Source organism: Echinops telfairi, unplaced genomic scaffold (assembly GCF_000313985.2).
Source record: "Echinops telfairi isolate 266 unplaced genomic scaffold, ASM31398v2 ScPeMD7_7424;HRSCAF=8462, whole genome shotgun sequence".
In the NCBI taxonomy this organism is placed as follows: domain Eukaryota; kingdom Metazoa; phylum Chordata; class Mammalia; order Afrosoricida; family Tenrecidae; genus Echinops; species Echinops telfairi.
In genome coordinates this window covers 46,383,659-46,398,945 of record NW_022111324.1, presented here as the reverse complement: position 1 = coordinate 46,398,945, position 15,287 = coordinate 46,383,659, and the positions used below count along the sequence as shown (strand labels likewise).

General features: G+C 56.3%; 1 protein-coding gene across 5 annotated transcripts in view; it reads right to left on the bottom strand.

The window, feature by feature from the left end:
• NAV1 (neuron navigator 1) overlaps positions 1–15,287 on the bottom strand; it is a 197,695-nt gene that overhangs the window by 105,224 nt on the left and 77,184 nt on the right. For all 5 annotated transcript variants that reach the window (XM_004699797.2, XM_045298118.1, XM_045298119.1 and 2 more), the window contains one exon: positions 5,155–5,257. In XM_004699797.2, the coding sequence (XP_004699854.2) occupies positions 5,155–5,257 (103 nt within the window). The remainder of the gene's footprint in view (positions 1–5,154; positions 5,258–15,287) is intronic.

Genomic DNA, 15,287 nt, shown 5'->3' with positions numbered 1-15,287 from the left:
ACCCATTTATAAATTATCAAGGGCTCATGAGGGAGGGGGTAGTGGGGAGGGAGGGGAAAAATGAGGACCTAATGCCGGGGGCTTAAGTGGGGAGGAAATGTTTTGAGAATGATGAGGGCAATGAATGTACAAATGCACATTACACAATTGAAGTGTGTACGGATTGTGATAAGAGTTGTATGAGGCCCTAATAAAAGGATTAAAAAAACAAACAAAAATAAAATAAAATAAACCCCACTTATCATACCAAAAAAAGAAAAAGAAAAGAACTCGCTCAGCCTATCTAAAAATGAAAGGACTCAAGAGAAAATTCGAGCCTCCAGTAGCAATTCTGGAATATTCTATTGGCAAAATATAGAATGATGCAGGAAGCATCAAAAGAAGAAGGAAAGAATACACAGAGTCATTGTGGCAAAAACAACTAGTCAGCATTCCACCATTTCTGGAGGGAGCATATGAACGAGAACCAATAGTACTGAAGAAGGAAGTTCAAGCTGCATTGAAAGCACTAGCCAAAAACAAGGCTCCAGGCATTGATGGAGCACTCACTGAAATGTTCCAACAAGCTGGTGAAGCACTGGAAGCACTCAGTTGTGCATGCCAGGAAATGTGGGAAACACCTCCATGGCCACCAACTGACTGCAAGAGATCCATATTTGAACCCCTTTCAAAGAAAGGGGATGCAACAGAATCTGCAAATTATAGAACACTATCATGATATCACATGCAAGCAAAATTCTGCTGAAGATCATTCAACAACAGTTGCAGCAGTCCATTGACAGGGAACTGCCAGAGGTTCCGGCTGGATTCAGAAGAGGACGTGGAACAAGGGCTATCATGGCTAATGTCAGATGGATCTTGGCTGAAAGCAGAGAATCCAAAAACATGTTTACTTGTGTTTTATTGACTATACAAAGGCATTCAACTGTGTGCGTCATAACAGACTATGGATAGTCTTGAGAAGAATGGATATTCCAGGACGCTTCATTGTGTTTGTAAGGAATTTATACATGGATCAAGAGGCAGTTAACAGAGTAAGGGTTTAAAACCAGGAGAGGTGGGAATCAAAGTTGTATCCTCTCATCATACTTATTCAATCTGTATACTGAGCAAATAAACAGAGAAGCTGGATTCTATGAAGAAGAACTTGGAATCAAGATGGGAAGAAGGCTTACTAGCAGCCTGCGGGATGCAGATGAAACATTCTTTCTTGCTCCAAGTGAGGACTTGAAGCACCTGTTGGTGAAGACGAAGATTTTCAGCCTTCAGTATGGATTACAACTCAATGTAAAAGAAGACCACAATCCTCACAACTAGGCCAACTGTCCATGCTGGCCTCAGAAAGACTAGAGAGAGAAAAGGGGGAAGTTGTCCATGATTTCATCTTGCTTGTATCCGTACTTAATGCTCATGGAAGCAGCAGCGAAGAGACCAAGCGACGCAATGCGAAGGGTGAATCTGCCGCACACGCCCCTTCTAAAGCATCGAAGAGCAAGGGTGTCACGTTAGGGACTTAGGTGCACCTGGCCCACGGTGTTTTCAATTACTTCAGATGCGTGTGAAAGTTGGACAATGACTAAGGAAGGCTGAAGAGGAATGGATGCGTTTGAATGATGGTGCTGGTGATGAATTTTGAAAGCACCACAGGCCGGCAATGAACAAACAAATCGGTTTTAGAAGAAGGACAGTCAGAATGCTCCTTAGAGGCAAAGATGGGGAGACGTCAACTTTGAGCAAAGAGAGTCCCTGGAGAAGGACGCGATACTCAGTCAAGAGGAAGGCCCTCGACAAGATGGATTGACACACGGGCTGCAATGTGAGCTCAGACAGAAGATCGATTGCGAGGATGGTGCAGGGCAGGGGAGCGTTTTGGCGGAGGGTACAGGGCGGCTTGGAGGCGGAACCAACTTGGTGGCACCTAACACCAACTAGAAGTCAGCCTGTGGCTGGACTTGAGTTGTACAAGGCCATCTTCTTTCCGTAAACACATCCATTTCCTGATTTCTCGCTTCCTTGAAGAAAGACAATCCTCCACTGTGGTCTGCAGGGAACTCGGGCCCCAGGGCTTCCTTTTGGGACAGTGGGTCAAGAGAACTGACCACAAAACCCAAACCCACGGCTCTCAGGCCACTTCCGATTCATGGCTGCCCTGGAGGGCAGTCGAACCACCCCGCAGCGTGCTCAAGGTGGACATTCTTCCCAAAGCCGATGGCCCCTTCTTTCTCCCACAGAGCAGCGGTGAGTCGAACTGCTGACTTTTCGGTTAGCAACTGAACACTTTAACCACTGTGCTACCGGGGCTTCGTCTCAGAAGATCTAGAGGGAGCCATATAGCTCTTGAACCTTACGTTAGCACAATGGCAATCTCTACAGAAGTCCAACCCCAGCTGGACGAGTCCTGGCAGCAGGGCAATTAGCGTCTACTGCGTCTCACCTTCCTAAGGGTTCCTTCCCTGGGCCCAGGTCTGCCCTGCCTCTCCCTTGGGTCCCCAACAGCCCTGCGGGCTCTTCTCTGGATGCTGGGCTGGGCATCATCTTGCTGTGGCCACTAGTCACTGTAGTCCCAGGCCTCTCATCTTCTCGGAGAGAATGGAAGGCTCCTGAAGGCAGGCTGGTCCTGGCAGGACCGCTGCCTTGATCTCCGTGGAGATTCGGCACCTTGCACAGTGCCTGGGGTGCAGCCAGTGCTCAAGAATGAATCAGCAAGGAGCAAACCAACCCACGATGGGCGTGCTTCCCTGCAGGGTGGCACCAGGCATAGGGCTTGTGCAGCCAGTGCTTGGGGCAAACAAGCTGACAGTGCAGCCAGAGGAACCAGAGGATGATGTGGCCACGCTGCCGGGGTGACAGGGGCCTCCGGGAGAGCAGGTCTGGAAGTTAGAGTCCACCGTGGGAAGGCTAGGGGTGGAATGCCCAGGTTCTTCGGTTCTATTGATACCTGTCCTCTGCTTGGCTCTCTGTGCTTTAAACTGCCTCTGACTCCACACTGTCTTGTGCGTCCCAAACTCAGCAGCGGTGCGGCTGGTCATCCAGCCCCCGCACCGAGTTGGCAGAGGAGGAACTCAGCTCAGAACTTCCACTCTCACCTGCCAGCCCTGGCCCACAGCCTGCCACCCGGGCCCCTTTCTGGCGAAGCCCTTTTTCGGAATGGGGAGAGCTGAGGGCCCAGGGCAGGGGCATGGCAGAGGGTCAATACTAGCTCAGGCCCCTGACAACCCAGCCCCTTCTCCCTTCCTGAGGGCACCAGGCCAGCAGAAATGGAGGTTTCTGAAGAGAAGTGAATCTAGGGCTCGCCTGTGGAGCCTCGGTTGTCAATCACCCTCACAGCGCTGCAGTTCCTCCAGGGTCGGGCCTCTGTCTGCTGAGAGGCGGGTGCCCAGCCCTGTCCTGGCGCAGAGTCACCATGGGCGCTCAGCTTGCTGCCTGCACAGCGGGATCTGTCCGGACACTGCGCTGTGACTGACTCCCTCTCCCCAGCCTCGTCATTCCTCCTCCAACTGGGCGAGGGGTGGGAAGCAGGCAGGCACCCTGCCCAGCCCCAAGGCTCAGTGAAGAGCTGACTGGGGGAGAGTACTTTGCAAAGTCAAAGAGCCAATAAAAGGCCAGGGCGCACTGTTTTGGCTCCCCAAGTGTGGAAGCGGAATAATAGAAACCACAGGCCGAGAGAGGAAGTGGCTGTGGTGCGCAGTAAACAGGAGAAGCCACTCCGCCTCCTGGTTCTTTTCCCACCAAGGGAAACCGAAGCCAGGGGCCTGAGACTCACCTCCCCCAGACCCAGACCCAGTCAACTGTACACCAAACGCCCGGCTGCACCTCCAGCAGACGCCCCACCTGGGTCACCCTGCCCTGCTGCCCATGGGAGGCGGGACTGCTGCCACCGGCCTGTGGGTACGTCACCTGGGGTGTGACTCTCAGCAGCCCAGCACTTTCTGGCTGCTTCGGCATGGGGCTGGCAGGTAACTCGGTGCTGAGTGTGGACCAACAACGTCCCTTAGGCAGGAAGGAGGAACTTCAGGATCTCATCATGGGGCTCCTGCCCCCCGCCCTGGGTGACTGCTGGGGGCTGCCGGGCAGGGGTGGGTGTGGACAGATGCAGTGGGGCTTCCTGCCGCTCCACCACCGCCCACTTTTCCTCAGACCTCCTCAGTCACCTTCCTTTCTAGAGTCAGGGTCCTGCTGGCTGGAACAGAGGCATCCCCGGAGAGCCGGGGCTTCGACTCCCCCGGTCCCCATTGAAAAGCCAAGAGCAAAGGGCTGGGCGTCCAAGGTGGGGGGTGGGCTGTGGGCAGGGAGGCACAGTGGGCAGAACTAAGTCCGTGTGAGTGGAAGCTCCTGGAGGCTTCGTCCAGTCCTACCTCACAGCCCCCCACAACCCTACCACAGATGGAGGCCCGGCGGGAGAGAGTTTGTCGGGTAACTGCTTGGGCTAAGAAACGCCCTAATCCCCACACTGCCCCGTGTCCCAACTTGGCTCTCAACTTCCCAACCCCAGGAGATGGGGAGGAACCCTGCTCTAGTCCAAATGGGGAGCTTGCCTGTCTTTCCCCCAGCCTTGCTGCTCCACGCCCCCTGTGATTTCCCAATGTACCCAGAGTGGCGCCCAGCCCTGTCCCCCCTTGGAGCTGACAGCATGAGCTCATCTGGGCAGCCGAGGAGGGGGTTGGGGGGTGGGAACTCTGAGTCACGACAGAGGCTGTGGCCAGGACTCCGGTGGGGAGGGGTGCGGGAGGGGGGAGTGCCCCAGGCAGCTGGAAGGCTGAGGTATCTGCAAGGGGTGAGTGAGGGCACACCCAGAGCACAGAATCTGGGGGGCCTGGTATGGGTGCTATTGTGCCCACTCGTGGGTGTCTAATGGGAGTGAACCGGTGCTAGGTGCTGAAATCTGAGACCAGCAGAGACCGGTAAACACCCTCTGACAGATGAGGAGACGTGAGCACCCAGGGCCAGATGTCGGGTTGCTTGACGGCTTCCGCTTCCTACCCCCTACACGCACTGTGTGCGAAGCCTCCGGCCCAAGGCGGCAAGATCACATTGAGCTACTTTGGTTTCAATTCTCCGCTCCCTGCAAGGGTGGCTCCTTGGGCCAGGCTGCCCAGCTGGCTCTGTGGAGGGGTGGAGAGGAGGGGTGGGCAGGGGGGGAGAGACACGACTCACCTGTGAGTCACCTGGGAGCCTCGAAGGCTGGACATGGTCTCCTCCAGGTTCTGTCGGAGATCCAGGACATTCTGCACAGTCCTCTTCCTCTGGGACTCGGGGTCTGAGAGAGCAAGGACAGGCCGCATGAGTCATGAGGGCTGACCCCAGGGATGGCCAGTCACACAGGTCCTCCCAGAAGTCCTCGATGCATACTGGGGAGTCCCCTGAAGCCCCGGCCCAGGGAGGGACCCAAGCCATAGACTTTTGTTCCCAGGCCCTTGAGCCCCGCTTCCATGGCTGAGACCCCAGGTAAGGCTTCTCAGCCCGGGAGGAGCTGCCCCCTGCTGAGACCCCGTCCAGTATAACTGTAGATGTGTAACAACTGGCGACTCTCAGCAGGACTGATACATTCTCTGAGCTGCCAAAGGGAACATCTCTGAACCCCTTCAAGAGGCATTTTCTTTCCAAGACACAGTCCCAGCTGGTAGACAGTTGCCTTGACCGTCTTTGGCCAAGGGAAGGCTGGGAGGGGCGGGCAGGGAGCCAGGCAGCACCACCCTCCAGAACCTCCCTGGGCACCTTTTTGGAAACAACACCTCACCCTGACCTGGCTGCCCCCACTTCCCTGCCCCAGGGGGCTGCAGAAGGTAGGTAGGGGAGGGAATCTGCAGGGTCCACAGCAGGTGTTCATGTTTGGGCAACCAGGAAAAGGAGGGATTCCTTGTCAGCAGCCGACGTTCGGCGGCCAGCCCTGGCTTCTCTCCCATGGCTGGCAATGCCTATTTACCCTGGCACGTGCCACCGTGCCAAACTGCCCTGTGGCTCTAACCGATGGCTTGGCGTGGGACACAGGCAGGGTCAGAAAGTCTATCTGTATTTTAAAGCTTTGGCCTAAGGTGCTACATCGGGTGTAGTGGGGCTGGTGCCAAGAGACGGGTTTCTGGGCACATTCATAACATGTGGGAAGTGCTTTCTATGGGGTGCGGCAGAGAAGAAGGAAAAGGCACACACACTCATCTCCCAGGGCGGGGCAGGCCCGCAGAGCCTGTGTGTATGCCCGGAGCCCAGCCCTCACCAACTTCTGGCCTCATGGCATTTCTGGGAAGTCTGTGCTACTGTCCCCGGTTATAGATGGGAAAACTGAGTCTCAAAGAGGCCAAGCACATCACCCGTGGCCACGTTCCTACCACACAGCCAGGTCAGAGCTCAGGAAGGAACTACGTTTCTCCCAATAGGACGCTCTCTGTACCAACAGCACCAAACATAGAGATGGTCGGTGCAAGGTGCGGGAGGCTCTGGAGTGGGCGGATGACGTTAAAGGGACCAAGTTTAGGCCACACAGGAGCCAGCCTATTTTAACAGGGCCACTCGGTGTTCCCTGATGCTCTAGGACCAGAGAGAACTGTAGCATTGACAGGGACAAGGACCCATACCATGTCCCACTGCACGAACCAGGCTGCCACACCTCTCCCTTGAACACACCAGCTCAGCCCTGAGACTCCTGCAGCCACCCACTGGCCTCCCTGCACAGGCTGGGGCTGCAGTCTTGGGGCACAGCAGCTGGGTGAGGACGGCAGAGATGTCAGCGGAACGGCAGCCCCGGGCAGCCTATCCATAGACAGGCTTGCAGCACATGGAGGAAGCGGCTGGGATCACCGCCCCCCCCACCCCCACCCAGGGATCTGGTCTCACAGGGATGACCCTCTGAAGCGCCCTTGTGTCCCAGCAGTGTCCCCTGGTGGCCATGCTGGGCATGCCACCCTGCTTCTCAAAGGCTCAGCTCAGGGTGGTGCTGGGAGGGGGTAGGGGGTGAGGGGTGCTTCTGGGGCTCCACATTCCTGGGTCACACACAGGAAGGGGGTCAGCCTGAAGCCCAGGGGCATGGGGACCGACATGGACACAAAGAGAGGGCTGCCAGTGCTCAAGTGGCCGCAGGCACTTTGCCTTGGCTGGGGGACAACTGGACACATCACGACCTCCGTGGCCTATCTCAGGAGCCCTGGTGGCATTAAGTGGGTGACGCACTTACAGAATTCACTCAATGGCAGTGAGGAGGGCAAATCCTTACACTGGGGGCTCACCCACATGAAGACGACCTATACAAAAGACCTTCTGGTGACCACGCTGTGGGCAGCAGGGCACCATAGGCAGCCCTACCTCACCTCTTCCCTGGCCTGGGTTCTCTGGCACAGGACACAGCCTGCCTATGTGGGAACTCCTTCCATGCACGCAAAAACCACAGAGCACATTGGTCACGTCAAGAGCCTCGAGGCTAAGGGTAGGCGATGCAACATGCCCGACATACATGTGCACGCGTGCCAGCGCAAGGGACTCGGGTGCGGAATGCTCACCCTGCACAGGCTCCATGCCAGGCCCCTTCCACGGTCTGTCATGGCAAGCAGCCATCATCTACCCAGGCCTGTTTCACTCCAAAGTTGTTCTTCCCACTCGAACCGTCCGGTGTGTACACACACACACACACAAACTGGCCGTGCCGGCAGCGTGTGAACACCCTGGCACTGTAAGCACACCAACATCTGCACAGAGGGACCCCCCCCAACCCCGATCTGGGGTGGAGAAGGGCCCACAAGGCCCTGAGAGGATGATGAGAAACAGATCTTTCTATGGGTCCTGAAGTTGGACCGGGGAGACTGGTCCCCAGGAGCATCAAGCTGTGCGCCACTGACCCAGCACTGCAGCGCCTTGTGCTCACTGCCTCTCCCGAGTGTTGAGCTGTGAACCTGTCCTGTCTCCACTTGCCGCAATTTCCCCCCTGGACTGTGGGGGTGGAGTCCCCGGGTGATGGCGGTTCCACGAGCTCAGCTTTGAGCCTAAAGGTTGGAGGGGCAGGTGCACCCACAGGTGGACTCCAAGAAACACCTGGGGAGCCCCTCCGAGAAGACATCAGCCTGAGGAAGCCGGGAGCACAGGTCTGCTGGGCCGCGAGCCGGCGTCCACAGCAACGGTTCAAACAACAAGTGTGGGGACGAGAGAGCTAACTGCACAGTATGATGAGGCCCTGGCAGCACCACGGCCAAGCATTGCCCCCAGGCACTTTGCCAGAGAAAGCTGAGGCCATCTGCTCCCACCGAGACAGATGCACTGCCGGGAGCATCCTACGGAGGGAGCACCTGGCCGCTGCCCTTCAGGGTCCCCACGAGGCGGCAGGGACTCGGGCTTCGCAGGAGGCCGGCGTTCCATACAGGAAGTGCTCTGTGAGCGTCCGTGGCAGCCAGCTCCAGGGGGCAGGCCAGAAGGGTGCACGCGCAGACAGGGCTGGTCTCGTTCCCTGCCTCTCTGCCTCTGCTGGTGGGTGGTGTGCATCCCCTAGGGCACAGCTGGCTGGCCCTATCCCCTCCTCTGTCTGAGGTCCTCAGACCTGGAGGGGGGTCTGGTGAAGGGGTCACAAAAGCCCCTTCTCCCTCAGAGCCAGTCTCGGCCAAGAGACATGCCTGGGACTGGCTCTAGCCCTCCACCTGGCATCCAGTGGCCAAGTGGTGTTTGAAGACTCCTCTCCCCCAACTGAGGGCTAAAAGCTCCAGCAGCTCTTGGAAAGTACAGGCAGGAGGGATTGGGGGTGGTGTGGGGGTGGTGTGTGTGTGTGTGTGTGTGGGGTGTGTGTGTGTGTGTGTGTGTGGTGTGTGTGTGTGTGTGTGTGTGTGTGTGTGTGTGTTACTCAGCAGCCAAATTTCCCCCAAGTTGGAAGAAAGTTAATTATCGGCTGACAATTAAGTAAACTGCATGACGTGCCTGTTGAAATCTTAATTACCTCCACCACCAGTGCTGCCAAGCCCAGTTCAGCCCAGGCGAGAGCCCACGGAGGACAGGGTGGGTGCCTGCCTTTGGGGTGGGCTTGGTCTGGGAGCGGCCAGGTTAGGGGGGAGAGCAATGAGCCGAGAGGAAGTCCAGTTTCAAGTCTGAAAGGATTACCTGCCGTCTGTAGATTGGGGTCACTGACGCCTAGAGGGCTGTCGCTGGTGGGGCAGGTGTGACTCCTGGCCACAGGCTCCTCTGACCACTGGAGATCCCAGCCTCCTCTCTCCACGTAAGCAGCCAGGGCTGAGACAAACGGAGATAGGTCCCTAAGCCGGTCACCGATGAGGTGTACCCAACTTCTGGGTAGTTTCAGAGTCCCTTAGAAATCTAGGCTAGACTCAATGACCCAGAAAGGAGAATTAAGCAACACACATACTCTCTCTCTCTCCACAGCTCCCACAGAACCCAAATCTCTCCAGATCCTGTCCAATGCCACATCTGAGGCCCAGGGTTTCTCCAAGTTCTGACATCTGTCCCACTTGGGGCCTTGACGAGCCACAGGCCCGATGCCACTCTGATAAATGCCGCTGCAAACACGCTTCTTTCTCATAGGAGGATTGCCAGCTGCAGCCGGCAGGTCCCTTCTGCAAACAGTATGTATCTCCTACAGTCACCACCACGAAAGACCCTTGGGAGCAGGTTTTAATGCAACATGACCAGTCATGCTCGATGTCTGTTCGCTGCCTGCCTGAACTTTTTATGGGGAATCGGGTGCCAGGGTTTCTGATGAACAAATGTGTCGGAGAATCGGAATCTTTATTTTTCCGTAGCCCCTCCTGCGCTCAGATGCAAGCCGCTGTTGTCGGATCGATTCAGATGAAGAGTGATCCCATGTGACACAGTGCAAACTCCCCCCTTCCCCGCTCCCTCCACCAGGGTTTCCTTGGCTGTAACCTTTACAGCAGCAGATTATGGGGTCCTCCCATGGAGCCCAGGTGGGTTTGAACCGCCAATGTTCAGGTGAGAGTTAACCACTGCGTCTCCAGGACCCCCTCACTCCAGAGCATGCATAAGGCCCTCTGATTCCTGGCCCCCCACCCACCAGCTGGAGCATATGCAGGCCCACAGCAGCGCCCCCCCATGGCTTTATGAGACACCCCAGGTCTCTGGCCCCTGCTCAGAGGCTGTGCTGGATGGTCTGGAACTTCTGGCAGCCTAGGGCCTCCCCAGGCCCGACTTGCCTTGAAGTATGTCAATGCTCAGTTCTGCGGATCGGCTGGGAGCAGGTGCTGAAAACGGACAGGGGACACTGGACCCAAGGTCAAAGTCCTCTGCCCTCAAGCTGATGATGCAGTAGTGTGTCCTTACAGTGGCTTCCCTGCCCCACCCCTCTCCCAACTACCTGATGAGGCCCTAGAGAGCATGAGGGAGGGAGAGGAGGAGGTACAGACACTTCACTTGCACGGAATGTTCACTCAGGGGACTATTTACGCCATGACTAATCTTGTCATTTCCTTCGTTCCCAACTTAAGTCACAATATTGTCAGCAGTGGTTGTTACTGAGCCCTGCAGCTGTGGCAAATGGAAGTTTCCTACAGGAGCAGGGAGGGTCTCCATTCTTGCCTTGGAGGGCCCAGAAAACCCTCAGCTCCTGATTGGGTGGACCTAGGGGGTGGGGGAAGGCAAGCATTTGGGGGCCTGACGAATGTTTGAAGCAGCTGGGGGCCCAAACCTACAAGAGCCAGGACTAAACAATGATGAGGAGCCCCCGACTCAATCGTGGAAAGCCCCACCTCTCTTAATCTCCGTGTCTTAATGTGTCTGTCAAGCATGTGTGTGAGGCAGGGGACAAAAAAGTCAAAAACAGAAGCAGATCTACGGCCAGAGAGAGAAGTATGCATGGTCACCGAAAACTCCTATCGTGGAACTGCCAGGCATGGCTGGCTGTACACCCAGCGTCACCCCGGCTTTTGCCCAAATCAAGGGTCTTTACCTCCACTCTCTCACTGCCAGGGTTGGGCAGAAGCATGAGCCTGGAGGAGAGGGAGCTTTGCTTTGTTTTCTAATTCTCTGAGAGCTTGGATAAACTACATCCCTTCCCTGAGCCTCCCTTTCTCTAAAGCAGTGGTTCTCAACATGTGGGTTGCGACCACTTTGGGGGTTGAAAGACCCTTTCACAGGGGTCATCTGATTTATACCAGTAGCAAAATGAAGTGAAGAAGTAGCAACAAAACTAATGTTATGGTTGGGGGCGGGGGGGTCACCACCACATGAGGAACTGTATTAAAAGGTTGCGGCATTAAGAAGGTTGAGAACCACTGCTCTAAAGAGAAAATAGAGAGGGTAGGGCTCATAAAGGACACCTAACCAGCTTTGGTGACCTCTTCCTATAGCTCTGTGGTTGGCCGAGGTGGATCTGAGTGCCCTGTGCCCCAGAAATGAGTTAGAAAGTAGATGCTAGGGACTGCCTCTCAGAGACCGGTAGATTCATCAGGTTAGGCAATGTGGCTCAGGAATCTGCCTCCTTCACGTCTAAACGGTGAGAAATCCAGCCGAACAGGGCACCCCCAAACAAACCAGGCTCAACTTCCCAACACTGGGCTGTTTTGGGGTGGGGGTGGGGGGCTGATGGCGCAGTGGGTTGGGTGGGGCTGCTAACCACAAGGTCAGACGTTTGAATCCACCAGGTGCTTCTCGAGAGCAAGAGGAGACTTCCTACTCCTGCAAAGAGCTACAGCCCAAACTTCAGAGAAGAGGTGCTGCCTCTGTCTTCCCATCCATCCTCCCAGCCTGCTTCCCACCCTGCGGGGTCTCTGGGGCTTGCTGCTGAGATGGGCCGCAAGGGGGCGCTGCTGCCCCCCGGCGCCTGTGGCCGGCGGATGCCGCAGTGCTGCAAAGACGCAGCTGTCTGTCTCCGTGTTCCACGCCTGGAGCCACCACCCGGAGGACTGGCTTCTCTCTGCATTTGCTCGGTCTCTTTCCTCCCAGGCGCTGCACACTGTCACGGGCAACCTCAGTGCCGAGCCTGGGGAGTCCCAGGGTGGCACAAATGATGCAGTCCTCCATCCAAGGCACCCGTCTGCCCAGAGGGAGCTGGGAGGAAAACAGGACCAAACTCACTGCTGTCCAGTGGATTCCAACTCAGAGATCTTATAGGACAGGGCAGGACTGCCCCTGTGGGTTCCCCAGACAGGAGCTCTTGACAGGCGTTTTTTAAAAGCCTTGTCTTTCTCCCTTGGAGCGGCTGGTGGTTTCAAACTGCTGACCTGGTGGTGAGCAGCCCAGTGAGTGAGTAACCACTACATCACCAGGGCTCCTGAGAGGAGAGGCTTGGTGATCTGATGGTGAAAACCCGGCCCCGGGAGAAGGCCCCATGGACCACAGTTCTCTGATACGCACGGGGTGGCCAGGATTTGGACCTGGGGTTCTCGACTGCAGGGGTTTTCCTTACTCCCTTTTGTACAGGGTGTCTGCACGGTCTCTGGGGAGACAGAGCAGGGTCAGGCTTCCCAGAAGGAGGGCTCTTGACCCTGGAGTTCAACTCGGCCACCCTCCTGGGCCTGGCGGGAGAGAGCAGCGCTGTGCTGCTGTGAGGATCGGGTTCAAGCCCACACTCTGGCAGTGTCTCTGGCTCTGCCCACTGCAAAGTTTGAGAGGAAAAAGCTGGCCTGGTGGGAGGAGTCACTTCCCCTCCCACCCACCAGCCCATCAGCCTGGCCCAAGGGCTGGCTGTGTCAAGGCTAGCTTTGGTACGGGACAGCTCCACATTGTGACCAACCTAGGTCCAGCTTCTGGACTAGAACTTGGGGACAGTGCACGGCCTCTCCAGAGCACCGCCAGGCCTTACCCTCTAGCCTCAAGTTCCTCTGAGGGGGACCAGGAGCCAGGGCTGGCTCGGGCCCCTGCGGGCAAGGGTTAACAATGTGCCCCTCCAGTCTTCCCTGCAAAGAGACACTCACTCACTCACTGTCACCAAGGTGATGGAGCCTCACCACAACCCCAAGGACAGGGTAGAACTGCCCTTGTGGGTTTCTGAGATTAACTCCTGACAGGAGTAGGAAGCATCGTCTTGCTCCCCCACCCGGCCCTATGTCCCTCTGGATGTTAGCTTACAGGATCAGGACGGATTCTGGACCCTTTTAGTCCTTTAGCCTCTAAGGTACAGCTTGGAACACGGGTGACCTGCCTACATCTGAGAAGGAACCCTGGAGGTGCAGCGGTTAAGTGCTCAGCTACTAATCTAAGGGTCAACAGTTTGAACCCGATGGCTGCTCTGCGGGACAAAGACGCGGCAGCCTGTGTCACCCACAGGGCAGCTTGACTCTGTGCTAAAGGTTTGCTGGGAGGCAGAAAGGGCTTGTCGGCAGTGGGCTTGGTTTTAGGGGCCTATGTCTAGGAAACCCAACAACGTATCCCATCTCCTGGCCTGAGAGAGGGTTAAATGGAGATGTTTTCCATCAGTCGGCTGCTCAGACCCTCCCTGTGATCCCTGTTCCAATGGAGTCGGGCTGCTGCCAGTGGTTGTTATAGCAACAATACACACAGCAGGGAGAACCATCTGTAGGCACTGGGAGGGATAGGGGAGTGGAGGGCGCTGGGCCCAGGTGTGGGTGGCAATTGGAAGAGGCCCTGGGGGAAACGTCTGCTCGTGGAACTAGCCATATTAGTAGTATTCGTAATAAGAGTATTCTACAGGGTCTGCCCGGCACCACTCTGCAGAGCATCCATCCGAGCCCCAGGACAACCCACTGAGCTAGTCCAGTGATTGTGCCCATTTTACAGTGGGAAACTCAAAGTCCGGAGACACAACTCTGTGGGACGTGGCACAGAGTGAGTGGACACGCGGATTGTGGTGGGCTAAGTGGCCGTTCGTATGCAATTATCGCCACCATCCAATTCCAGACCATTCTCACCACACCCAGATACCAAGCCCCAAAGCTATTCATGGTCACTTCCGACTATCCCCTCTCCCGAACACGGGGCATCTGCCCATCCACTGTCTGCCTGGGAGGGGTTGCCTTCTCGGGATGGACAGCTTCTTCCACTCAGGCCGTGGCCTGTCTCAGCGTCGCACTCCTGCTGAACGCTGTGCCATCCCACTGTGTGGGTGTTGTGCTTAGCACTACTCATTCATCGGTCAGCCAGATCTTTGAGGGTCTGCCTTTCGGCTATGCTGAATAGCCCAATAAAACCTCAGTGAACACACCTGCGCCCATGTTTACTTGGGGGTGTATTTTTGTCTCTCGTGGGTCTATGCTAGCAGTGGCACTGCCCCGTCACCTGGTGACTCTCTGGTTAACATTTTAGCGACCGCCCCGCTACTTCCCCGAGGAGATGGCGTTGCCGCTCTGAATGCTCATCAGCAATGGGCAGAGGGTGGCTCCAGCATCTCCGCACCCTTGTCAGCACTTGCTGTCTGTTGACGTTCCAGCCACCTAGTTTAGACTGGCCTGTCCTCTCACAAGCAAATGAGTTACAGTCACAGGAGGCTGAAAAATTCAGACCTTTGGTGGCATTGGCTCTAAGGACCCTGGTGGTGCTGCGGATCAGGCATCGGCTCCTCAGAAAGATGAGGCCAACATGGAGACACACACCAGCTCTGAGATGCTGCCGCCACCGCTAGATCCATGAGACTTTCCACCCACTGCCCTGAGGTCTTCCCGCATTCAGCATTATTGCATGGCTGCATGCGTTTAAAGAGGAATTTATAAACTAGTATTGGACATATGGACTTGATCTGTACTGGGCTGGGCTGTTTCTGAAGATACAATTGCTCTTGGATATAAAGTTCTTACACACACACACACACACACACACACACACACACACACAGATGAGGCTGTCCGCTCCGCTGGCATGTCCGGTCCTGGGAGCCCATGTGGGGTCAGGTGAGTTGGAGTCACTGATGGGGGCGGCGGTGACGGCCATTCCCGAGTCTGCTGTCTCGCGGATGTACAACCTGTGCACTGGCTCAGAAAGGTCTGCTGGACAGCACTGCTTGGGCTCACCGCGCGCGCGCACGCTTTCTCTACAAGCACAAGCCTTGTACTTCCATGCCCGGCATCGCCGCTTTACAGACAGGTCCCTCTTGAGGGTCCCAGGCCCTAACACTGACACCCAGAGTGGGTCAGACAGAGCTTTGCCACAGGCTACAATTTTAGCTCTGGGTGCTTTTGTTTTTTAGCTCCACCCATATCGCCCACGCTCAGCCTTGTGTCCAGCAGGCCCTCAGACATCCCTGCTCGCAGGTCCCTGAGATCAATGCCTTTCCCAGCCCGTTAGTGACCATGTGGCAAGAGGCAATGTCCCTGTAGATGCCGCCCCTGGATGGGGACAGGCCTGGCCCTCATCACCCTATACACTCCCAGGTCAGCTCCCCAGCCGCAGCCCCTCAC